General features: G+C 37.9%; 1 protein-coding gene across 1 annotated transcript in view; it reads left to right on the top strand.

Annotated features, from left to right (window-relative positions):
- Positions 1-25,559, top strand: part of ctnnd2b (catenin (cadherin-associated protein), delta 2b) — a 226,433-nt gene that overhangs the window by 148,441 nt on the left and 52,433 nt on the right. Inside the window, exons 11-13 of the mRNA XM_037682127.1 lie at positions 1,710-1,953; positions 4,547-4,603; positions 22,459-22,591. Of these exons, the coding sequence (XP_037538055.1) occupies positions 1,710-1,953; positions 4,547-4,603; positions 22,459-22,591 (434 nt within the window). The remainder of the gene's footprint in view (positions 1-1,709; positions 1,954-4,546; positions 4,604-22,458; positions 22,592-25,559) is intronic.

The raw sequence follows: 25,559 nt of genomic DNA, 5'->3' as shown, positions 1-25,559 counted from the left end.
CTACTTGTACTACTATTCCTACTTCGCGGTTTTTCACTTATCGCGGGTCTTCAGGGTACAGATTGTCCGCGATAAATGAGGGACTACTGTACCCTTTTTTGTTAGTTTGTTTTTTGTCTTTTTTACACGCTGTGCACAGTTTGTTTTGATTGTATCACAATGTACTTTATTACAAATGTTCCTCTGCAGCATATAACTTCATGTAGTAACTGGCTACAGTAAGAAACACTACCAGGCAGGTAAAATAGAACAAGTACCCAAACAAATGAATCTACAAACGTCTGTACAAACCCCATATCTGTGTCTACAAATGATGAGTCACCATTTGTCCACCAATGATGGCCAGAGCAATTAAAGATTAGACTATTTATTATAACTGGAACTTTAAGATGTTTAAATTACCACCACAAGCACACAAACACACGCACAATCCATCAAGCAATATTTTATCTACCGGTAATACACTAAGCTCTTCAACCTAATTTATGTGGGGCCAAGATCAGGTAGAGGCAGGACAGCCGACTTGGAACCCAAAAGTCCCAGGCTCCATTCCCAGCCATTCGCACATGTCATGGTGTCTATGAGCAAGACACCCAATCCCTAAATGCTCCCCAGGCGCCTACATAGCTGCCCACTGCTCCACCTGAGTGTATCCCAGGTGTCATGGGTTAAATGCAGAGAACCAAATTCACCATTGTATGGGATTCAAGGATTCAAGGATTTTTATTGTCATTCACATCACATGTGGTACTTGAGGTGGAACGAAACTATGTACACAGGGTCCCAGTTACATCATACAATGATGACAACACATAGCACTTTATTATAGTTGGTGGCTGACATACCTGAACTTCAACAACAAAATGTTTATTCTGAGTGTGTTGACATTGACTTTTGTTTTACAGGCTCAATTTGCATTACTGTAACTTTGCAGTAGTTTGTGCTATCGGCATAATTCCAGCCGTTTCTGAAAACTGAGAATGTGCACTTTACATCGTGGTGATTGAAAGTTTGTGAAGACTTTTTAATTTTCTGTATTTCTGCATAAATATGACCTAAAACATCATCAGATTTTCACATAAGTCCTAAAAATAGATAAAGAGAACCCAGTTAAACAAATTAGACAAAAATATTATACTTGGTCATTTATTTATTGAGGAAAATGATCCAATATTACATATTTGTGAGTGGCAAATGTATGTTAACCTCTAGGGTTATCAGTTAATCTGAAGGTGAAATTAGATTCAGGTGTTTTCAATCAATGGATGATAATCAGGTGTGAGGGGGCACCCTGTTTGATTTAAAGAACAAGGATCCTGTTCATCAAACATTGTGTTAGTATGTTAACCCATATGTTTTTTTTTTTATTATTATTATTTAAATTGTTCTGTTTCTGTTTGTTAATTATGACTTATTTTTCAAAAGAAAAACATACTCTGTTTTATGCAGTGTAACACTTTATACAATGTTTTATCTGTTTGATTTATGACTTGTTTTTTATGTTTGGTTTCTTTTTTCCCCTTTTGCCCATTGCTGCTGTGTTGTTGCTTTTCTGCTACTCCTGCTTCTACGTGTGTGTCCTTGGGTTGGATTTGTTTGGTTGTGATTTATTTTTCCTGCCCACTCAAACCTTGCTACTCAAACCCCAGTGGTGAACCAGTTGTACCAAGATGTCCTCAACTATCTGTTTTATCCTTACACTCCTCTAGCCCCATCCTCCCCCGGTGTTGATCCAATCCCCTTGCAGCGAACGGGAAGTCAGAGCACCGCCGCCACTTTTCAGAGAGGCAGCTTTGCCACAGGAAGTGGTGTGGCTGACTACGCCAACCCATACCGCACTCTGCAGTTCTGTCCATCGACCGAGTCGCCTTACAGCAAATCGGGCCCTGCCCTTCCACCTGAGGCTGCTCTGGGCCGGTCTCCATCAGTAGACAGCATCCAAAAGGACCCAAGGTAAGAAAAAAAAAACCTATAAAAGTACTTTCAATCAAAGCTGGCTTGTTGGTGAAGCTCTGTGCTCTGCTCCCTTTCCATGTCTGCAGAACTTACTGAGGGTCAGATCTGCCTAAATAAATCCAAGTCTTTAAGCATCATACATAACCTTTGAATTAGCTTTTATAACTGACTGTGTTTAATGGCAAACAGGATGAAATGCAAAGTTTAATATTGCTACAGAAGTTTGCAGCCACAAACTGTCAGGTTTGACAGTTGAGTGCACTCATATCCCTCTTTCCTTTAGTACCATTAGTACTGGTACAGCACGGTTCGACTCGTCTCGGCATGGCATGAGTTGCGTTTCCATTGTACTATCAGTAACGGTTCTAGTGGGCGAGTTCAGCTCGGAGCCTGCAGGAGCACATGAGGCAGGGGCCCGGACCCCGACCTACGTGCTCTTGTGGGATCGGCAGCTCTTATGATCCTCCGCTGTTACCAACGGAGCTCAGAGCCCGCAGGAGCACAGAGGATCTTCTGAAGTGGATGGCGGAGCTCGGGGCCTGGGAGTTGACGCCCTGCTTGGCCTGCGGGGGCTCCGAAGCTCCGGTGGAGAAGATCGGGTGGACCGGTGGAGCTCCATCTAGCTTGCTCTGAATTTTTGTTGTTGGCCATCAAGCACAAAAAAAAAAAAAAACACCAGCACTTCAGCATTAGACCACAGTGTTGTCTTTTTTTTTTTTTTATCTTAAAAATAGGTCCAGTCGCTCCTCGAGTTATAGTTATTACAAATGGTGGATCGGGTTGTTGTGAAAAGTTTCTCAAACAACCAGTGACTGCACCCCCTGACCAATCAGTGACCGACAGTGTTCTGACGTCACATTTTAGGGCCAGTTCGTACCGGTTGGAACCCCCAGAGAAATGTGTACTGAGAAAGGGCTTGGTTCCACGAACTGTTGCTAAAGGAAAAGCCTTGGAACCGTGCCGAGTCGAGTTGAACCGTGCTGTACCATTACTTAAGGAAAAGGGCCAATAGATGGCTGAGTCTGAGCTTTAGTATGAGGCACACATCATGTCGCATCCTTCACTGTCCACCCTGAATTCCTGTTTTGGGCCTTGCGTACACAACTGTTTGAATGCCTGCACACTTTTCTAGGTCTATTTTTTTTATTTATTGTCACTTGTAGAAGTGAAGTGCTCCTCTGTCAGTGGTCATCACTTCCGATCTGTACAGTTACTAGAAACATTTGACATGGGGAGTCTGCACAAACTCTGCTTTTAGGAAGCAGATCTCAGTGTGACAGTGTGGGCATGCTAGAGCGTAGAGTAAGAGATAAAAAACGTTAGATGCAAACAGTGACAGTCTTTTAAAGCTGTCTGAAAGCCTTTTTTTTTGTTCTAGTTGAAACCAAAGTTTAAAACAGTATCTCTTGTAAATTAGTGTCTTTCCAACCAGTGGTTGAACAGACAAGCTGTCAAACACAAAATCTACCAGATTAGACTTTAAAGGGTTTTTGTGACATTTTAGTTAAAGTGTTAGGTACATATATATATTCCACAGGTTCAGTGTTTCTAATGACAATGTAATTGTGTGCTGAACTGGTAATTACTGTGTACTGCACCAACTGGAAACTCAAAGGTTTCTCTGTCTTATAGCAGATGTCTCTTATTGTCATTGCTCTTTCCCTCACTCATTGTCCAAATGGTTATTTCTCTGTGCATATTGCTCTCACATTGTTTGTTTGCTCACTCTTTTGCTCCGGCGTCATTTTGTTTTATTTATTTGAATATGTTTTTTTTTATATTTTCTACACATCTGCCCTGCAACATTGAGGAAGCAGACTTTCTTTGCATGGCATTTTACCTCACCACATGCACACTCAACACTGGTGCTTTGACCATTCCTGCTCTCTGAAAAGCTTTTGTCGTTGTTCCATTAAAGGGAGGGTCCCCTGAGTTTAAAACGCACAGTGATAGAACGGTTTATTATGACATTATGACCATCTTAAAGGATACAGCTGGCGTTACGCATTATCTTTCTTGCTGCCGATAAATCTTATTCAAAAAGGCCTAAATTATTTTGTCATTTTTTAAATAGTCTGTAAATTTCATGTGACACTCCGAACTGCCAAACGTGATGAAAATTGTTAGTATTTTGCTACTTTGCTTGCACTCCTACATTTTTCCAGTAAAGTTATTTGTCTAAAATCATCTGAATTGAAACAAATCACAAAATTATCCAGTACACATGGATGATTTTGGTATTTATGGTATCATTTAACTGTTATGTTGACTTAATGGGTCACAAAAGTTGTTCTGCTATGTTTATACACCTCAGTTTGGCTAAAATTGCATGTTTCTTTGTTCTAAGACCCTCTCTTTACTTGACAAACTAACCATTTTCTTGCCACTCACTCTGTGTGCATGTTTTTCACCAAGCCCACCTCTGCCACCCATTGCCTGATTACCAAATATTGAGAGAGAAAGATGAGTCTAGTGACCACATTGATTTCTACTTACTAATTACCACAAATATTACAACTATTGAACAATTTGTTGCCAGACAGCCAACGTATACCTCTTTTGTTTCTCTCTGCCTGTCCCCCCTTGATAGGTACGACCCTGAATTCCTTGTGTGGAATCAAAATCAAGCCGAGCAAAGAATGACAAAGTAATGCTACTATTTATTTTTACATATGTGCTTTTTGTCTATCTTACCTTTTGTTTCATTCACTAAATATCTCCATCTCTTCTGTATGGCACAGATATCTGATGCAGATGTTAATGGCAGCATGACAGCATTTCCCATTTGTATTGTCACCCATTTATTGGTCAAATAAACAATCACTTTTTATATTTTAGCTTTTAACTGAATTCTAGTTGGGAGTCTAGATCAGGATTTATTGCAAGAAAATTTAATTTAAAAAGAGTCTCTGAGAGTGACAACAAATTTTACTACCTATGGTCTGGGTGCATTATGCAAACTTTACGTAGTCAGGGCCTCAGTTTCTTTGGGAAGAGGCAATATTCCTCATTCTCTCCTTTTGGCTTTTCATCTTACCAGTCATCCCTCCATTCATTTATCTACTCGCTGGTTAATTTTCTCACCCATTTGTCCTCATTGTCTGTTCAGGTAATATCTGAACACATTGTTTATTTGTCTTTTGTCCACTGTATTTATGTGGCTGGCCAGTTTTACTTTCACCACCTGGCTTTTTTCTTTTTAATCTCCTACAGAGAGCAAATAACGTCATTCTCCAGAATGTTCCTCAGTGAACATGCATCTGTTCAATCATTTTTGCAGAACAGTAACTGACACACATACAGTACTTCTTGTCCTGTGACTGCTAGTACATTTCCTGCTGTTTATTTATTTATTTATCAGTAGTAAAACCCATTATTTAGGAGGAGAAAGTCAAATTCAAAGTTTGTCATTTGCACGGTCGCACCACATGTGGTACATGTGGTGGAACAAAATTGTGTACACAGGGTCCCAGTTACATCCAACAAAAGTATAAATTGTAAAGAAAAACAGTAATAAGATCTAAGATATTAACTAAGAAATACACTAAACTAAGACTACGCTAAGCACTAATAGTACAAAACAATACACCGAACAACAGCAGCATGAACAGTAAACCGCAGTGAGTCTGAAACTAATGAAACGGCCATGTTCAAACACATATTAATAACCTCTACAGTTTACAGCTTTATATAAAAACTTTAAAATATCTGTAATGATGAAACCATTATGAATTATTCAAGCCAAATCTATCAGTACATCATCATCCCAGTTACCACCATGGTTTTGAATGACAGAGCAGCAGCCGTCAGAGCCAAGGCTGAAGAGAAGGTAGTTGTGCAGGCTATAAGCAGCCGAGATGGTGTAGAGGTAGGGCAGCCGACGTGGGACCAGAAAGCCGCAGGTTCAACTCCCCACCATGCCCACATGTCGCGGTGTTTCTGAGCAAAACGCCCAATCCCTAACTGCTCCTCAGGCGCTTACATAGCCGCCCACTGCTCCACCTGTGTGTATCTCAGGTGTGATGGGTTAAATACAGAGAACTAATTTCATCATTGTATGGAAACATACAATGATGACAACACATAGCACTTTTCTTTACTTTACTATTAAATTTTACTACAAAAAAAATGTAGCAGAGGAATGGGTCACAACCAGGGAGAGTAAGCAGAAGTGGAGTTAGAGTCTGTGTCACAAAGATGACGACTCTGGAAACCCAACGCCACCTGTTTTCCTTTTAGTGCCGTGAAAGAACACCTTCAGACTGAGTTTGTAGCTCAAAGGTCCGCAGCCTGTTTTATTACTGCTCAGATCTGAGAAGGTTGATGTGCTCGTGGTTCTATTTTTAACCCAAACTAAACCTGAGGATAATTAGAGGAAGGCTAAAAATCACTACTACCCATCTTTAGCAGGTACCAGATAAAACTGATGGGTGGAAAAAATATACTTTATATTGAAATGTGAAAAAATAAATATTTCCTCTTACCTAGATGTTGTCTGAACCACAGAAGATGAGAAGATGTGAGGTCGTCACCATTTACAGCAAGTTTCCTAATGATAATTTGATGCTTTAAAGCCTCAAACAAATATAATTTAGTTGATTTGTTAGGCCACATATTTGTGCAATCAAGCAAATCAACGTATATTACTGTGAAGACAGAGCCTTAAGTGCTCCAGAGTACTTCCTCCCTCAGGCTCTGAGTAATTTATGAAAACATCCCAACTAAAACAAAGGAAGATTTGTGCTAGACAGGATTTGGCCTGATCATATACGAGCTCCGTTTTATTTTATGCTCTTAAACACCCTGACGTGTATATTGTTCTCGTGTATCTGTGTGTTTGTGTTTTACCTGTTTCAGGTTTCCATTCAGCTGTCTTATCACACTTTTGAAACGGACACACAAAGCTTCATTAACATCAACACATTTAATTGACTCACTTTTTTTCTTCTTCCAGACAGACAACAAGTTATTTGTTACATAGAAAACAATCTGAGTTCCTAAGTATTACTCTTTCAGTAACATGTGGACAGTATTCTGTCCTGTTCCTCAGGTGTTCATGTTTCATCAATCCCATTGTTTAAACGTCTTCAATTACAGAATAGAAGTCTAGTACATGTGGTTTTATGTTTTCTTTTACTTTTTTAATTTATTTATCATGTCCTGGATGACTGAGAAGCTACAACAGCATAGTGTTTTTATACTTACACACATTTTTGCAAGTTTTTTTTTTTATATATATATATTTTTTAAAAGGCTAAGATACTTCAAAAATAGCTTCAGCTGTCAATTCATTTATTGTACTTGACTCTAGTTGCTCCAAAGATAAGTGTTTTTATTTTATTTAGCGATGGCTCTTAACACTATGGATAATAAATTATACTTGCCTTGCTAATTCACAAAATAAAAAATAAAAAATATGTATTTTTTAATTAAATCATTGTCCACTGAAGGAATAAATAGCCCCTCCGTGAGCTCATACCAAGTTTAAGCTCAAACTATAAAAGTGGCTGCTGTATATTAACAAACTAAAGCTAACTGTTAGCCTTTGTCTTTCTATGTGCTACAGCTGATTGCCATTGGCAGCCATCTTGAATTAGGTTAACTTTAAAAGTTAGGAGCCGTTGGGTGCGTAGTTTGAGTGAAACCGCACCTTTCTGTGGTTTGGCTGTTCATTTACACAACACCAGCCTCCACAAAGGCGTGAAAAGTCCTGCAGAAGTGTTAAAGCACATGCACATTACAGGCGTATATTTCACGAACACGCAGGCCACCGGCATATTTCTGGTGCTGGACTATAACGTACTGCTTTCTGTGCTACAACCAGAGCTTAATGTGAACTGGATCTTGTTGGAACAAGATCTGGGAACTCTCTTATTTTGTCAGGGTGCGTTCCGGCAACTGTTTGCTTAGATCTGGCAACTCTCAGGCTTTCTAATAATAAAGTTATGAACAAATACGACTGCCTTGTTGTTTTGGGAGCCATGCTTGAATTGTGTCGCTCCCTTCTGCTGCTGAGATGATAAATACATAAGTCTGACACCTCACCATAGGTTTTTATAACTTTTATCATTTTCAAAATCTCTTCACTGTTTCTTGTAAATATTTTTTTAGAAATACATTATTTCCTCTCTTCCTTACAGAGCTTTTTTTTTCATTGAAACTTGTTTTGCTATCTCTTAACTTGAGGCTTTCAGTCTTTTAGCTTGAGTCGTTCAGGTTCTGCTTTCAGCAAATTTCAGCAAAGTGATTCAACATTTATTTATTTTTCCATAAAATACACTTTCTGTCATTAAAAGAACTGTTTTTATTTAAGTAGTGAAGTCCATCCTGCTCTGCGTATCTATCCGCCGAGTGTTGTAGACATTTTTTTAAGTGTTCTTGTGTTTTGTTCTTTGTGTTCTTGTGTTCTCTGCAGACATACTCTGTCTAATGTGTCTGTGTACGTTTCTCCTTTGAATGATGAGTCATCAGATGCATTTCCATTTTCACTCAGTGAAAGTCCTCAGCAGGATTAAATACAAGTCACGTGGTTCATTCTGTGGTTTCAAACATCTCTGTTCCAGAAATCCTCTGACACATGGGAGGTCCTTTCACGGTGTTTACCAAGCATCTGATTGAATTATTCAGACACAGTTTCTTTGTTTATCGGGGCTCATTTTAGCTTTTCTCAAAGCATTGCATCTTGCATTGTTGTGTGAATGTTTTATCTGTTAACAGTTACGCACAGACACACACATTTGCATGTACAGCTATAGGCAAAGAAGAAATGGACATATTGGTTGGACTTATCCCAGTCCACTGACTCTCCCAATTAATTGTTAGACTTTCTTAATTAGATTAATCAGACACAAACACAATTATTAATGCTTATTAGGAACTATTTACAAAGTTTTTGACTGTGGCTGCAGGTTTGTGCGTTGTCGATCATGTTGGCAACATATCGTATCGTATGGAAACTCTTAAAAACTAACCATTGTGTGTACATAATTAACTTTTGGAGTCAATCTGATTCAGTGGCTGCAAATCTAATCAAGCTCAGTCAACACAAAAATGCTTCAGCTCAGTCAGTTTAACAGTTAATGAGCTAAACCTTACAGTAAAACTGAGTGGCACACACTCTGAGCGCTGACACATCAGCCGATTTTTCATTTCTCAAGACATTGCCCATTTTATTTTAGTGTTCGAGCAAAATGGTAATAAATAATTCCATCATTTGTCAAGACAGGACGATCTTAGTTTAAAGCTGGCATGAAAAAGGGGCATATCTTCAAAGAATGCAAGGCCTTTATTTATTCGTTTATTCATTCTTTAGTTGTTACAAACCATTTTGCAATCTCTTAAATCAGTTAACTGGTTGGTGCATTTTGTAAATATTAGCATATTATATATATATATATATATATATATATATATATATATAACACTTCTGTTCTGTGGAACATTTCTATCTTAACTTTAAAAAGAAAAGTGCATATTTTTCGGTGTAAACACATTCACCCTAAGTCCACAGAGGGTTCTGTAGTATGTATTCACCATACTGTGATATTTTCACAGAACTTAGGACCTAAAGCATCAGATTAGTGTGTTCTGATTTTAAAAGACACATAAACTCTCTCACACAGTAAAGAAATAACATAAATCCTGAGTAAACGTACAGCTTCAGGCTAACTTTGGTGCATAAACTATAAAAATGCAACTTTCTGTCAGACATGCTAGTTTCACTTCAGCTGATCTGATCAGAATTAACTTAGTCATACACATCACCTGTCAATTAAAAAATACTACTGGTGGCAGTGTAGTGTATACAGCAGGGGTGCACAAACGTTTTCTGTGAGAGGGTCAAATTGAAAGTCTTATCAGAGGGCTGCGGGCCAAGTGCAAAAATATATTACATGAAATGCAAATACTTCTTTAAGTAAAGTCCTTTTTTTTATACAGTTATTGAAACTTCCTTTCTGTGTAAAGAACATTGCAGAACACAAAATATAACAAATAAGTCATATAGAGGAAATTACAACAAATGTCTAACTTTCCATTCTATTTAGTGAAAAATGTCAAAAAGTGCATGTCCAACAGCAACACAACTGAACAGCAGCAAATATGTGGCACTAGTGAGAAACATGAAGCTGGTCTTTAGATTTTTCCAGTCTCTCAGTATGAGGCTGCATCTGATGCACTGACGGGGTCCTGCAGGTGTGGGTCGGTCAGGGTGCTTCTCAGCCTGGACTTGTTCAGGTTCTGTTCACAGATGTAAGTTCTGCCAAACAATGATAACATCACCTGTTAATGCTTGGGTACTTTTCTGATGAGACGTGTGTAGAAACCTTTCAGATGTAGCGACATGAATTTACTCTTTAGCTCAGAATCACACTGAAACTCAGTGAGCTCCATCTGAATGTGATCGGGCACTGAGTCCACACTTATGTTGAAGGGATGGGAAAACCGCTCCATGGCACCTCCACTTTTCCAAAAGTGCTCAAAGAGCAACCCAAACTCCTAGTCCAGGTTCCTGAGGACTGGTTTGACCTCTCTCAGACTGGGGAAGTGTGCAAGGTTTCCTGAGAAGAAGTGGAAAGGCTGCTAAGACTTCAAGCAACAACACAATAGCTGTAACAAATATTGCAACATAAATATTGTTTTAATGTACTTGAGTCTTCCTTTTTGTAGTTATACACCCCAAATGAGAGCAGCACATTTTAACTGCACAACAGGGTTAAAGTCCACTTATACTTGTGCACTTACTAATCACATATTCCACATATCAAACTCAATAACTGCACTTATATCATGTGAGAAAAAAGAGAAAAAACGTGCATGCCTGCCTGTCGATCAAGTTGAAGTACCAAGGACAGTGCGGTCCCTCCACAACACGGTAAAAAAAAAGTGCTGGATTTTTCGCATCAATTATAGTAATAGACATTATTATGATTAAATGTGTGCTTGCGTGCATGTGTGTGCACGTGTGTTTGTGTGTGTAATGTATTAACTTACCTGCCGATAGATGTCGACAGAGAAGCTGCAACTTTGACCTGAAGGTCTTTATGTGGTCAAAGTGATGATCTGTTCCATGAAGCGGAATATTCAGGATGTTGAGCAGGTCAGTTCAATTCAACTCAGTTTATTTATATAGCACCAAGATTGCAAGTAAGGCTTTAGAATTGATGTCAGTAAAAATAAATATTATTCCTCCCATGCTTTTTTGAAATGTCTTTTGTCTGTGTGCCACAGACGGTGTCACTCCATGGTGCTGGCGTTGAGCTGTCAGCCAGTGTGGTGGTCCGCAAACTTCTTTTATTATCAGGCACGGAAACTTGGAGAAAGTTTAACTCTGTCTGCTCAGGTAGCAAAGGCTCATGGGACAGTTCATAAATTGATAAAGTATGAGTATTTGTGGTCTTATAAAATGTGCAAATCTGCTTGTGTGCTTTAATCTAAACGTCTTTTGTATTTCATGTTTATTCTTAATAAATGATACTGTATTTAAAAGATGATATGAGCACCATTAGTGAAGACTATATGCAGTTTAGCCCCATATATAATAACTGGGCCATTTTCATGATCTTAATTAAAGACAATGGGTGGAAAGACTGTGAATAAAAATACAGTGATTCTACATTCAACAGTAGGAAATTTTAACATAACTAGGGCGACTCCTGGCAGGCCAAATCAAATGGATTGACTGGCCAGCTTTGGGCACCTCTGGTATACAGCATGGAGTTGTTTTAAATATATAACTATGTTATTTTTGTTTCCCTGAAGCGCTTTACTGTATTCAATCTTACAATGCTTTTGATCTCATTTTATATGCAGCCATCTTTCCAGGGCTGCATTAATTCAAGGCCTTTGTCACGTTACTGATTGTGTTCGTCCAAGAGTGTTTGCACGCAAGCGTGTTGTTCTTACTGTGTGCAGCATGATCAGGTTCCTTCAAACTGACAAACTCCAAGGACAATGTCAACCTAAACATTAAAGTCTTATACTGATTGAATCCATGACTTTTGTGGTTTTGGTATGGTATGGTATATAGTTTATTCATTTTAAAAAAGTACAAAACAATTCCATAACAATATAAAAAAGATACAAAAGATTTAAAATGAAAGGCAGCAGAAAGAAGAAAAAATCTTATTATATCTGCCCCTTTTTACAAACAATTATTTCAGACATAATAATTTTCAAGTAACAGTATAAAATGAATAACTTTCTAATTTATCTAATTCTAATACAAAACACACACTAAGCTACTTCATATATACTTTTTTAACAATTCAGTTTTGATTTTTTTCTTAAATGTGCACATTGACTTGGCATTTTTCACATCACTCTCTAGACCATTCCACAATCCAACTCCTTGGATTGAGGTAGACCTTCCCTTCAGACTAGTTCTGAATTTTGGTTTGACAAATATCTCTATCCCCTTAAGATTGTAGCAACTTTGTCTTTTAATAAAATTCCTTTGGATATTTAATGGTAATGTGTTATTTTGAGCCCTATACATAATTGATAAAATACTATAATCTACCAAATCATGGAACTTCAATAACTTCAGTTGATAAAATAATGTGCTTGATGGGTGACAGTAATGCTTTCTGGTGATAATTCTTACAGCTCTTTTCTGTAAAATAAAAATAGGTTTGGTAAATGTTTTACACGCTTTCCCCCAAACATCAATGCAATAGATTAAATGTGGAACAATGATTGTGTCATACAACATGTACAGAGCTTTATCATTTAATAATTCCCTGACTTTGTATAGTACTGCAATAGATTTAGATATTTTTGTTCTTACAGAATTTATATGATTTTTCCATGTTAGCTGTTCATCAATGATTACACCCAAAAATTTCATCTCATTAACTCTACAAATCTCAACACCCTCAATTTTAAATGGATCATCAACAGTTCTCTTTTTGTTGCTAAATATCATGTATTTAGTTTTTTCTAAATTTAATGATAATTTATTAAGTTTAAACCAAGTTTGTATTTTATCAAATTCTGTCTTCATCAATTCCAACATCCGTTTTACATCTTTACCCAAACAGAAAAATGTGGTGTCATCTGCAAAAAGGACACATTTGAGGAGTCCTGATACATTCACTAAGTCATTCACATATAAAATAAATAACTTTGGTCCAAGTACAGAGCCTTGAGGAACTCCACAAGTGATATTGCACAGGTCAGATCTTACACCATTTATTTGTACAAACTGCTTCCTATCTTTTAAATAGCTAGATACCCAGTGTAATGCTTGTCCTCTTATACCATATTTATTTAATTTTTCAAGGAGAATAGTGTGATCAATAGTATCGAATGCTTTTTTTAAATCAACAAAAATACTAACACAATACTGTTTTTGATCGACAGCAGTAGTTATTTGTTCCATTATTTCCATGAGAGCCATCGATGTAGAGTTTTTTGCTTTAAACCCATACTGACTGCTACTTAGAATGTTTTGTTTAGTAATAAATTTATCTAATCTGGTCACAAATAGTTTTTCTAGAATTTTTGAGAACTGTGGTAATAAGGATATTGGTCTATAATTATTGAACACACATTTATCACCATTTTTAAAGAGAGGAACTACCTTAGCTACTTTCATATTGTCTGGAAATAATCCTTTTGAAAATGATAAATTACAAATATATGTAAACGGCTCGATAACATAACTCATTATGTCCTTTACAAACATCATATCCATGTCCACCCAGTCTTTTGATCTCTTATCTGTAAGATTTTTTACTACATTCATTATTTCTTCTTTGTCAGTTCCATTAAGAAAAATGCTGTTGTCACAACCTATAACTGAATGTTTCACATTATTGTCTACTTTTGGTATTTTAGCTGCAAGACTTGATCCAACGTTCACAAAATGATGATTAAATCCATTTACAATTTCATTTTCATCATGGATTTCATCGTCATCCTTCAAAAAATATTGTGAAATACCTGTTTTTGCTTTATGACTTTTCAGAACACTATTTATTACTCGCCATGTAGCTTTCATATCACCATTGCTTTTATTTAATAAATCACTATAATATTCCTTCTTGTGTTTCCTTATAATCGCTACTAATTTATTTTTATACTTCTTATATTTCTCTTCAGCCTCTTGTGTTCTCAATTTCAAGAAACATGAATACAAATAATTCTTTTTTTTACAAGCATTTCTCAACCCTTTCGTCATCCATGGTTGATCAACAACATTTCTCTTTGTACAATTATTTTGCACACAATTCTTTTCATACAGAGCTCCTAAAATATTCATAAACTCATCATCTGATCTGTTCACATCATCAACATACACGTCTTTCCAGCTTTGTTTATGTAAATCATCTTCATCTTCTAAATCGTTTTCAAACTGTTTTCTGATTATTCCATCATAAAGTGAAATAAATAAAAAATAAAAAAATCAACATAAACTGGAAAATAGATATTTAATCATAATTTTCTTTTAGTGCAACACTTTTCGCTTTTTTTGTAGTTAATACTGTTTGGCTACTGATGTTTGCATGTTGCCATTTTTATTGCCTGTCATCAAAGGACCAACGCTTCCAATGCTTTTTCCCATGTCTTGTGTGTGTGTGGGTGCATCTGCATGTGTGCGTTTGTGTGTCTATGTGTCTCATGAACTGCTGGACAATTTTTAAGGAAACTTCCAAAAAGAAATCATTAAATGTACAGTACACCAACAACAAATGTGAATCAACATGGTGTTGTAGCTGAGGGTCAACAACACACTAAAGTGCTACTCATCACATACAATCTTTGTCTAAAACTTCAGCATTAACAATTGGAGTTAAGACTTTTTGTTTATTAACTAAATACTTTGTGAATCATTGAATGGATTCTAATAAAACTTTCTGAAAATAACCCTCCACTGCTCACATTTTGGTTTCAACATGGGAAAACAGGTTTTATCTTTTAATTGAAAAACAAAAAACATCCATCTATCCATTATCTTTATCATTTCTGGTACATCACTGGGTCACTGGTGCCATAGCCAGCCATCACTGTGTGAGGGGCGGGGTACATCCTGGTCTTCTCTCCATCACAGTGACACACAGAGACAAATGAGACAAACAACCATTCACTCTCTCTCTCACACCTAGGGACAATTTAGAGTCACCTATCAGTCTAACATGCATGTTTTTGGTCTGTGGGAGGAAACTGGAGTACCCGAAGAAAACCCACGCATGCACAGAGAGAACATGCAAACTCCACCCAGAAAGGTTCTCGGACGGGATTCAATCCGGCAACCTTAGCCTTACCAAATTCATGAAATAAATGTCACAAAAAACACATGATTAAAAACACGATACGAGTAGGTCATAACTCATATAGTCAAAGTCACTTTATTGTCAAAACTGCAATATGTACAGGGCATACACAGGATTGAATTTACATTACTCTCAGACCCCGGTGCAACGATAACCGTTTAACATTAAAACATTTAATAAACATAAGCATAAAATGAAATAATAAAAGTATGATACTGTCTTAAATTGTAGTATGGCGGTATAAAATTTTTTTTTTAAAGTATATCTATAAAATAAAATGAAATGACGTGAAAGTCCTGACATTGACATTTGTAGTAAGTGGCAAAGCAGCATATGAAGTGAATGTACACAGTATATGTATGAAGTCCTTGATATTGGTATAGGTAAAGTGACATATGCATAGTGTTGTAGTATTTTAAAAATGTTTCAAATGTAAGAAAAATTAGGGGGGAAATGTGTTTGGAGGGGGCAGCACGGTGGCGCAACTGGTAGAGCTGCTGCCTCTCAGCGAGCAGGTCCTTGGTTCAAACCCCGGTCCAGGGGCCTTTCTGGGTGGAGTTTGCATGTTCTCTCCGTGCATGCGTGGGTTTTCTCCGGGTGCTCCGGTTTCCTCCCACAGACCAAAAACATGCATGTTAGGCTGATTGCTAACTCTAAATTGTCCCTAGGTGTGAATGAGAGAGTGAATGGTTGTTTGTCTCGTTTGTCTCTATGTGGCCCTGTGATGGACTTGTGACCCATCCAGGGTGTACCCCGCCCCTCGCACAGTGATTGCTGGACATGGGTACCAGTGACCCCCGTGACCCAAAATGGAATAAGCGGGTAAAGATAATGGACGGATGTGTTTGGAGGACATCTTCTATGCATGACTCATCATAACATGGGAAAGAGTCCATTTTACACAAGTTGACAAATAAGCAATGGGCAAACATTCTTTTTTGTGTGTGGCTGCGTCTAGACGTACCAAAGGTTCCTTTGAAAATCGGTTTGCCACGTCAAAATCCAAGATGACCACCACCATATATATATTTTTTTAAATAAGCCACCCTTATCATTTGAGGAAACTATGCTTTATAGTTTTTATGTTACTTAAAGTATAGTTTCCTCCAATACTATCTGAGGGCCATGGCCACCATTGGCCACCCCCTGACCCTGCCATTGCAGTTGATGGTGGATAAAATTGCTCCCTCCGCTCGCCAGGATCCGTCACTCTGTGCCACCTGGCAACAGAAGAAGGTGTAGAGGATGATGATGATGTCTAAAGCAAAGCTCATGATGAGTTCAAAAAAAGCATTTGAACTCATTTGCCTTGTTTGTTTCACATTATTAGTGTAATCCATCACAGCAGTGGAGAGCGAGGGATAAATGTATGAAAGCCAAAACGTTCATAATTCATACACTTTGAAATACCTTGTGGTGTCTAATTAACACCATTAAATATGATAGCAGGAGTTTAATAAGAACCGCCCATGTATGAACAGCACACTAGCACTTACGTAGATGAGAATATTTAATATTTTGAATCAAATGTAGGAGCGATTGACTGAAACTAATAATTGAATGTACTATTTTCCAACTACTTGTATTGAGAATACATTTCAGTGCTGGAGTTTATTACTTTTTGTTTGGTACGTGACATATTTAAGACTATTTACTGCTCAAATAGGACTAATAAAGCAGTACAATATGATCTTTTTTATTTGTCACGTTTATACCGGTTGACAAATCTCACCTTGATCTGCTACTTTAGAGCCTCCACACAAGCAAGGCTGATTATTTATTTGTTTAGTTAGTTAGTTAGTTATCCATTATTCTTTTTTTTTTCTGGGATGGCTATTGGTAGGGCTATTGTACATTTTAGACTATGTAAAAAAGAAACGTAGCATTTTGGCATTTGTTAGATTTTTTTCTGTTGAGCCAAACCCATATCAACTAGTGATTTATACCAGTATACCCACAATATACAATTCAGATTTACCATAGTCTGTATTTTAATGAGGCTACACATATTTGTCATTTTATAAGACTGATCATTTAAGCTCCACCTGCAATATCGTATATATAAAAAAAGAAACAGACGCATGTGTATTTACAAGCTTGTTTAGACATATACACATAGGACGACTTGTAGTTTATCTTTACAGGTACTCCTGTCATATAATCACATATAGTCAGTCCTTTAGTATGTAATAGCTGTGTTAATTTAATGTACAGTTTGTGTGGGTGCTTCAAAGCAGGCCAAAGATGGAATGAGAGACATTCAGACTCAAAAATAGAGAATTGTTTGAAATGAAAAGAGGGAAAATAATCTTTGAAATCAACCGTTTCAGTTTTTCAAACACTGGGTTTATCCCTTCAGCCCATTATAAAAGTTAGAGACAAAAGCGTTCTAATCCTGGCTCCTCTGTTCAGCCTTTGAAGGCTCACTGTGTGTGCATGTCGATGAGCATGCTCATGCCACTGTCAGGCTACAATAGGAGTGTGCGCACGCTGACCTACAGTGCTGTGGGCGCACATGTGTTTGTCCATGTGCTCCTTTTAGATGAGCCTGAACAGAAATCGTTTCCATGGGCATGTCGGGCTGCTGCAGCATCAAGACTGAGATACATCAAAGAGAAACAAGTTCCACCAAACAGAGCAAACGGGCTTTCTGTTTGAAGCCCAACCACCTCTCCAACGTCAGAAAATTTCTAATCAAAGTGGGAGACAAATATACAGAGAGAAGAAAGACTATTATGGAGGAAGAGTCAGAAGCAGCCAAGAATAGTAAAACGAATTTGGAGCACAATTAGTAACCAGGAAGTACCAGCAGTTAAGAAAAAAGTGACTGTGGGAATAAAACTTTGGGAAGATTTGGTGCCAGCTGCAGTTGGTCTGACAGATGATTTATATCGATATCCTCCCGCCCCATCAATACCCGGATCCCTCACTCTGACTTAATTCTCTTAGATCACACTTTTTCTCACAGTAGTTGGTTTCTTCTTTCTTTCTCACACACAAAGGTGTAGGGTAAGACAGATTATGTCTGTGTGTCTATGTGCCTGAAGTATGCCCTAAAGCAAAGGCATTGGTGGACCCCTGGTAACGCTCTAAAGCCAGAGCAGCTGGGGCATTTAAAAGACAGGATTTATCAGAGCACCTAGAGAATCTCCCATAGATCTAAGTATCCTTCAGTATGCGCCTGACCAAAGTAAAAAACTGATCAAACTAGTGCATCTTTAATTATTGCTTGCTTTAGTACACACATTTACAAATTTGATATTTTAAATAGCTTTCATATAGTTCAAATATTCATCTGTCATTGTAGCAGCAAGGTTTGTAATGCACAAAATCCATCAAAATATAATATATGCAAGTAAATAAATCAGGAACAATCAGGAAACTGTTGCTCTGTCAAGAAGATTCAGTGTATTTATGTTTTGGCCCCAGTGTCCAGTACTCACATCTTCATTAGTTACACTGTGAGACAGAAAATATTGACTGTTGTCTACAGAAGTGTGCTCATTAGACCGCTAAAAATGGCTTTACAGAGTGTTTAAGGCTAAACTGAGGTAACAAGTTTCTCTGTGGAACTCGTTTGATCATTTTACATCCCAGAACTGTTGCCATTAAATCTGAAACCTGCTAATGCAGTCACTGTCGGAGTGCCACTGTGTTTAAAGCTCTTATATATGGAACTCAGGAGTCCTCAATAGGATCCCCTCAATAAAACTTGTGCAATAATGCTATCCACAGAAGAACATGTTAACACTCATAAAACAAAATATTACATTATAGTTTATGACCTAAATAAATAAAGTCGGGTCCTCTGGACGGATTCTTCTTTGTTGAAATGTTTTGTCTTTTGTCCAAAAGACTTCTTCAGTCTGAGGAGCTGCAATAAACTCAGCCTTATAAATAGCACCTTCTCACAGTAGAGAGTCGGAGAGTCAGAGATTCATTGTCATTCGCACCTCGTGTGGTACATGTGGTGGAGCGAAATTATGTACACAGGGTCCCAGTTACATCCAACAATAAAATGTAAAAGAAAAACATTGATAACATCTAAGATATGAACTAAGAAAAACATCAACTAAAAATACATTAAGCACTAATAGCATAAAAACATTACATCGAACATCAGCACAAACATGAACATGAGTCTGTGTAAGACTGAGCATGCATGAACACTTCAACATTGAAACAGATCAGCAGCAACATTGAAACAGATCAGCAACAACATGATATGGTTTTTCACAGTGATTATTCTGGTTAGAGATTCATGAGTCTAACAGCCTCAGGGTAGAAGCTGTTCCTCAGTCTAGTGGTTCTACACTTAATGCTTCTCAACCTTCTTCCTGAGGGGAGCGGGGCAAAAAGTGTATGTGCTGGGTGAGTGGGGTCCTTCATGATGCAGGTGGCCCTCTTCCTGCATCTGGAGGTGTAGATGTCTGTGATGGTGGGGAGGCTGACTCCGACAGATTTCTGTGCAGCCTTCACCACTCTCTGCAAAGCTTTTCTTTCTGCAGCTGTGCAGCCTCCATGCCACACATTGATGTTGGAGCACAGGATGCTCTCCACTGCACACCTGTAGAAGGAGGTGAGGACTGAGCTTCCCAGACCAGCTCGTCTCAGCCGCCTGAGGAAGTAGAGTCTCTGATGAGCTTTCTTGATCAGGCTGGTGGTGTTGTTGCTCCAGCTGAGGTTGTCATTCAGGTGTACACCCAAGTACTTGTAGCTGGAGACCACTTCCACAGCAGATCCTCTTATGTTCAGGGGGTGTAGGTGTGTTTGTTGCTTCTGAAGTCCACAATCATCTCCTTTGTCTTCTTCACATTGATGTGAAGGTTATTCTCTTTGCACCTGCTCTCTAGGTGTTCCACCTCCTGCCTGTAGCTGGACTCATCATTGTTTGTGATGCATCCCAGTAGACAGCCAACAAATGTCTGTTAGCATGTATAGGAGAGCCATCAGTCTAACAATTGGCCGTTAGTGCACTGATGGCTGCTTTCTATTCAATAGCAATTAGCTATTGCTCGCTAATAGCTAATTATAGCTAATTATCCAATTATAATTAAATGGTTATTACATTATTATATTGTTATATTACTATTATAATTCAATACCAATTACTTATTAATAGCTGTTCATAGCTATTGCTATAGCAAGCAGCCATCAGTGCACTAACAACCAATTGTTAGGCTGATGGCCCTCCTTTACCATGTTAACAGATATTTTTTGACTGTCACGAGCCAACTGGTTGATCTACTGTGAGAAGGTGCTATTTATAAGACTGAGTTTGTTTAAGCTCCTCAGACTGAATAAGTATTTTGGCTGAGTGATACTATCAATAACAGCATTGTAGGAGGGGGACAGTTGAACACAGAGGCCTCCACCCCTGTTTAATGATGGACAGGTTCTCTTCACCAAGGTGGCTTCCTTCACTCATGGTTCAAACTACCATTCCTCTCTATCAAGGATATGAACCTATTCGTCCCTGAAAGACTGGCTTGCAGATATCTTTTGGATAAAAGATTAAACATTTCAACAAGAAGAATCCATCCAGAGGACCTGACTTAAATTTTTTAGATTTTTCTACCTGGATTATTGAGCATGCATCAGGATAGTTTACTGATATTGTCAAATAAAGAGGTGCACCATCAAGGTAGACCTGACTGTCATGTGTAAGTAAAGACATTTTAGGAGCATCTTAAGAGATATTGAACCTTCATATTTGAAATTAGTTGAAATGGTCAGCAAATATTTTCTACTCCGATTACACCACCAAAGTGATTTAACAATGCATGTCTGTTGAAATGGTGATTCCTAAAATGTGTGTGAGTGTTTGTGTGTAAATCTGTCCATCTCATGTGACACTGTATGACTCTATATGATGACTTGTCCTGGATGTACTCCTCCTTGACCACTGTAACCTGTAAAGCTTTCCTGTATGATTTATGTCATTTGCAATTTTATTCAATTAATTTCATAATGACAGACAGGATGATGTAGAGGCTGAACATTTCAGCTGAAACTAAAGGGTCCTGATTTTCAATAGTTTGGTTAGTCAAGGCCACAGTGGTCTTGGATAAAAGAAACCTTCCCACAATCAGAAAGTCTACCAGTGTTGTGATGCTTCTTTTTGAAGCCAAGGTCTTTGTGCAATGTTGTAGTAACTGTCTCTGATTACTGCGCTAGAGATAACTAAGTACCACGAGTCTCATTGTTACTACAGTACTTCCAGATAGAAAGATCCAGACTGCAGGACTGTCCAAACCATGTGAAACTATATTTTTAAAATAAACCCCCCAGCTGTCAGTCTTTGTCTTATGTTTAACAATGAGGCGAAATGCTTTCATTGGCTAATTATGGCTAATGTGAAAGGATGTGCAGGTAACAAATACATAACTGAGTGTTCTTTTTTTTTAGGTTTATGTCATTTGTGTTATTTTATTAAGCTGTAAAATGTGCAGTTGAATGCCAGATTACTGGTGGTGCTACATCTGCTGTGATACCACGTAACAACAGATATAGCACCAGAGAGATCTGTGCAATTTTATGCACAATGCTGGATTTGTGAGGTCGAGGATAGCAGGAGTTTTTAATGACACCATTCAACCAATGCTGTTGCTATTTTTAAATTAATTAATTCATTCATTCATCCTTTATTTAGACAGATAAATCACATTGAGCCTCAAAGACTCATTTACAAGTGAGACCTTTTTAGACGGACCAAAAAAAAGGTTTTGGAAATAATATTGCTGCATTACTGACCAACTGTATCTCAGTCATTATTTGCCATCATCAGAATCAATAGGTGTCTGAATAAATAATAGGTTAATTTATACCTGATGTTCCATGTAAATAATTTTACCTAACTTTATCATGTCATGTATGCTGCATGTTTTGTGATGAGGGTTATATAAATGTCTCATGTTTATGCAGAAAACCTAATTTGACAAATCTTTGGCAGTTCTTGTTACTTAAAAGTCCACCAAAACTATTACCATGCAAATTAGCAGAGCTGAATAAAGTCACACTGTGTGCTTTCTTTTTTATCCATTATGGTTCATCGCCAGCCTCCATTTCTGCCTCTTTTTTTTCTGTTTTTCTTCATACAAGCATTTTAAATCAGCGTCACAATAAAGGAGCATAAATGCTTCGGCCTTTCACCAGAACACACTCCTCTGCCTCTCTGCTTCCATCTAAACATAGATCTTCCTCTGTGTATGCGTGTGTGCATCTGCAGGGAGTTTGGCTGGAGGGATCCCGAGCTGCCAGAGGTGATCCAGATGCTGCAGCATCAGTTCCCGTCAGTCCAGTCGAACGCTGCTGCCTACCTCCAACATCTCTGCTTCGGAGACAACAAGATCAAATCGGAGGTACTGATCTCTGAAAGAGGAGGATACTGTCATAGCTGAAACTTTTCATGGTAGCTCATTATCCTCTAGTTTGCATTGATACAATGCTCGGGTTTCCAAGGTTTGACTCAACACAACCAGACCCATATTTAAAAATAAAATCACCCCAATATTATCTTTTATGGATAACTGCTGTTTTTTTTTTTCTTTTTTTTTATAAAGGTGAAGTAATTTAATTTTTTTTTTTTCTGATAAAATTATATAAGCTTTATAGTTTTATGTTTTATAGATGTAAATTTTGAACATTTTAGAAGATTCAACATTCATTCAACTTTTATTTAAACAGGTTAGTCCAGGGGTGGGCAAACTTTCAGACTCGCAGGTCACACTGAGTTCTAAAACTGGAGTGACGGGCCAGGAACAGATGGAGTGTTTGTGAGATGTTACACCCCAGCACAATAACAGCCACCGGGACGCTATTAATTATGGGCGATTCCACCTTCTGCACCACTCAAGCAGCCACTAAGTCAGATTATATGATAGAACAGTGATTTTATTTACACTAGTGAAATTATTGACTTTGTGGAGTCTTACCAACTTCAGGCCCAAACAACAAACAAAACAAACAGCTGTGTTTTCTCTTACCTGAAGAAAAATAAAATGAACCAAACCACAAGTCTCTTACCTCACTATGCTAATGGAATACAGGAGAAAAGTCTAAATAAAGTGGCAGCTCATCTCTACAAACTCCTCACAAAACTTTTTACAACTACAGGATCTAAAGTTGATGACAGGTCAGCTGCAACAGGGTGGGAATGGAAGCAGACATCATCCTCCTGCAGCTCCTCTATACAACATCACAACAGAGTACCTGGACAATAATTCACATGTTTTTGTCTTTCACTTTTTTTTTTTTTATAATTCACACACAATTAACAGTTTCACACATTCACACACAAAGCATGACTTACAGTGATTCCTGATGGATAAAAATAACATCCTGGTCAGAGTTTTCCTCTTTCACTTTATCCTAGATTCTTTTCAGCAGCCGGACATGTTTCCAACTTAAATTTGTTGATCTGTCCGTTGTGACATTGTCCAGTTCACTTCACAGGAGCTTCATTCTCTCACGACAGCAGACGGTTATAAAAATCCTCTCTGTGTTTTTCCTTTCAGAGACTCCAGGGTCAAAACCACCTCCATCATCTCAAAACTGTTGTTAATCCCGCACATAAAAAAAATAGGAGCTGAGCAGTGTCCTTTACGACATTACTTTCATCCATTACTAACAAATCATAACTTAAAGGACTCTCTCTGCCTTTTAGCTTATTTTGCTGGATAAATCTTCATCAATCAGTTCCACAAGGCGAGTCACAGTCCTGTGTGAAAAACAGATTTTTTTATAACTTGCCTTGGAGACACAATAGACCTGCTCTATTTTTACTATGTTTCTTTTTTTTTTAAATCGCCTTTGGAGAAAGGCTTGCTAGCATAGTTAGCAGTTAGCAAAGTGTACTCTTTGAAAACCACAACAGGTTCTTGGCATAAAAACTGCCTTTGATTGGACCTCAGTGAAACAATGTGTTGTTGTTCACTCCATATTAAACACTCACTCACTGTACACTTTTATTTTGTTTGATACACATGTTTTTACAGACAAGTTCATAGGGCAAAGTAAAAATAAAAGCAAAGAAAAATAAATTCCTTCTTCTCCACTGTTACTTTGCCTCTAATACACGCCAGTGTCTGTAGTGCGCCTCTAGTGGGGAAATGCGGGAACTACAGGTAAAACTACACCAGTTTGTCCATCCATCCATCCATTATCTTTACCCAATACTTCCATTTTGGGTCACGGGGGTCACTGGTGCCCATGTCCAGCAATCACTGGGTGAGGAGCGGGGTACACACAGGACAGGTCTCCAGTCCATCACAGGGACACGTAGAGACAAACAAGACAAACAACCATTCACTTTCTCACTCACACCTAGGAACAATTTAGAGTTACTAATCAGCCTAACATGCATGTTTTTGGTCTGTGGGAGGAAACCGGAGTACCCGGAGAAAACCCATGCATGCATGGAGAGAACATGCAAACTCCACCCAGAAAGACCCCGGACCAGGATTCAACTTATTTTTTATTATCATTTATTTTATTCCTGCTACAGCTCTCTGGGAGTTTGTCCTAATAAATTAATTTAACAACTACCCGTACTCTTGGGATTTTTTTAGACTGATTTGTCCTATTTTTTTCCACAAAATCTTTGTTTTAAAACATCTAGGCCTACGTTATACATAGATCCATGAAAACCTTTGCAGAACAGTGTTTTTGATTTGTTGCTGAAACTCCGTTAAGTTAGGAGAAAATACTCTGTAAAAATAACAATAAATGAAAAAAATAAAATGACAAAAGAAGCTGCAGCAAGATTGACATTAAAAACTGATACAATACAATTTTAACATCTGCCCATCAATTCTCAAAAGCAGTAATTGAAAGTAAATTTGAGTTTATATAATTATAGAATTTTATACATATATATATAGTAGTCCCTCGCTATTTTGCAGTTCGTTTATAGTTTATAGTGGACTCATGCTATTGGGGTTTTTCAAAATAAGATTGGACATGACAAACAACTGGCTGATTGATAGATGAGCCGCACGATAGGCATGGAATTTTTACTGTAAATAAATTATTTTCAATTATTTTGCACCTGCTGCACCTTTGTGCAGCCCATACTGCAGGATAAACTTCCTGCTGCAGCTGATCAGCTGTTCTCGGTGCAGAGCGGAGAAGTGGGCGTGGCCAAGAGTGCTTGCAGGAGGCAAAAAGCAGAGGAGGCAGGGAGCTGAAATAATGACATTCTGTGCTCTTTTAGAGAATTTAGAGTTTAGAAAAATTATTGACAATATTGCAGTAATGTGGGAAGAGTTTTAAACATCTTTATATTCACACACACACACACACTCACACACACACACACACACACACACA

This window comes from Nematolebias whitei, chromosome 9, assembly GCF_014905685.2.
Source record: "Nematolebias whitei isolate Nwh7 chromosome 9, NemWhi1, whole genome shotgun sequence".
NCBI classification, from domain to species: Eukaryota; Metazoa; Chordata; class Actinopteri; order Cyprinodontiformes; family Rivulidae; genus Nematolebias; species Nematolebias whitei.
The sequence above is the reverse complement of the archived record's forward strand: the minus strand, read 5'-3'. Positions and strand labels throughout refer to the sequence as shown.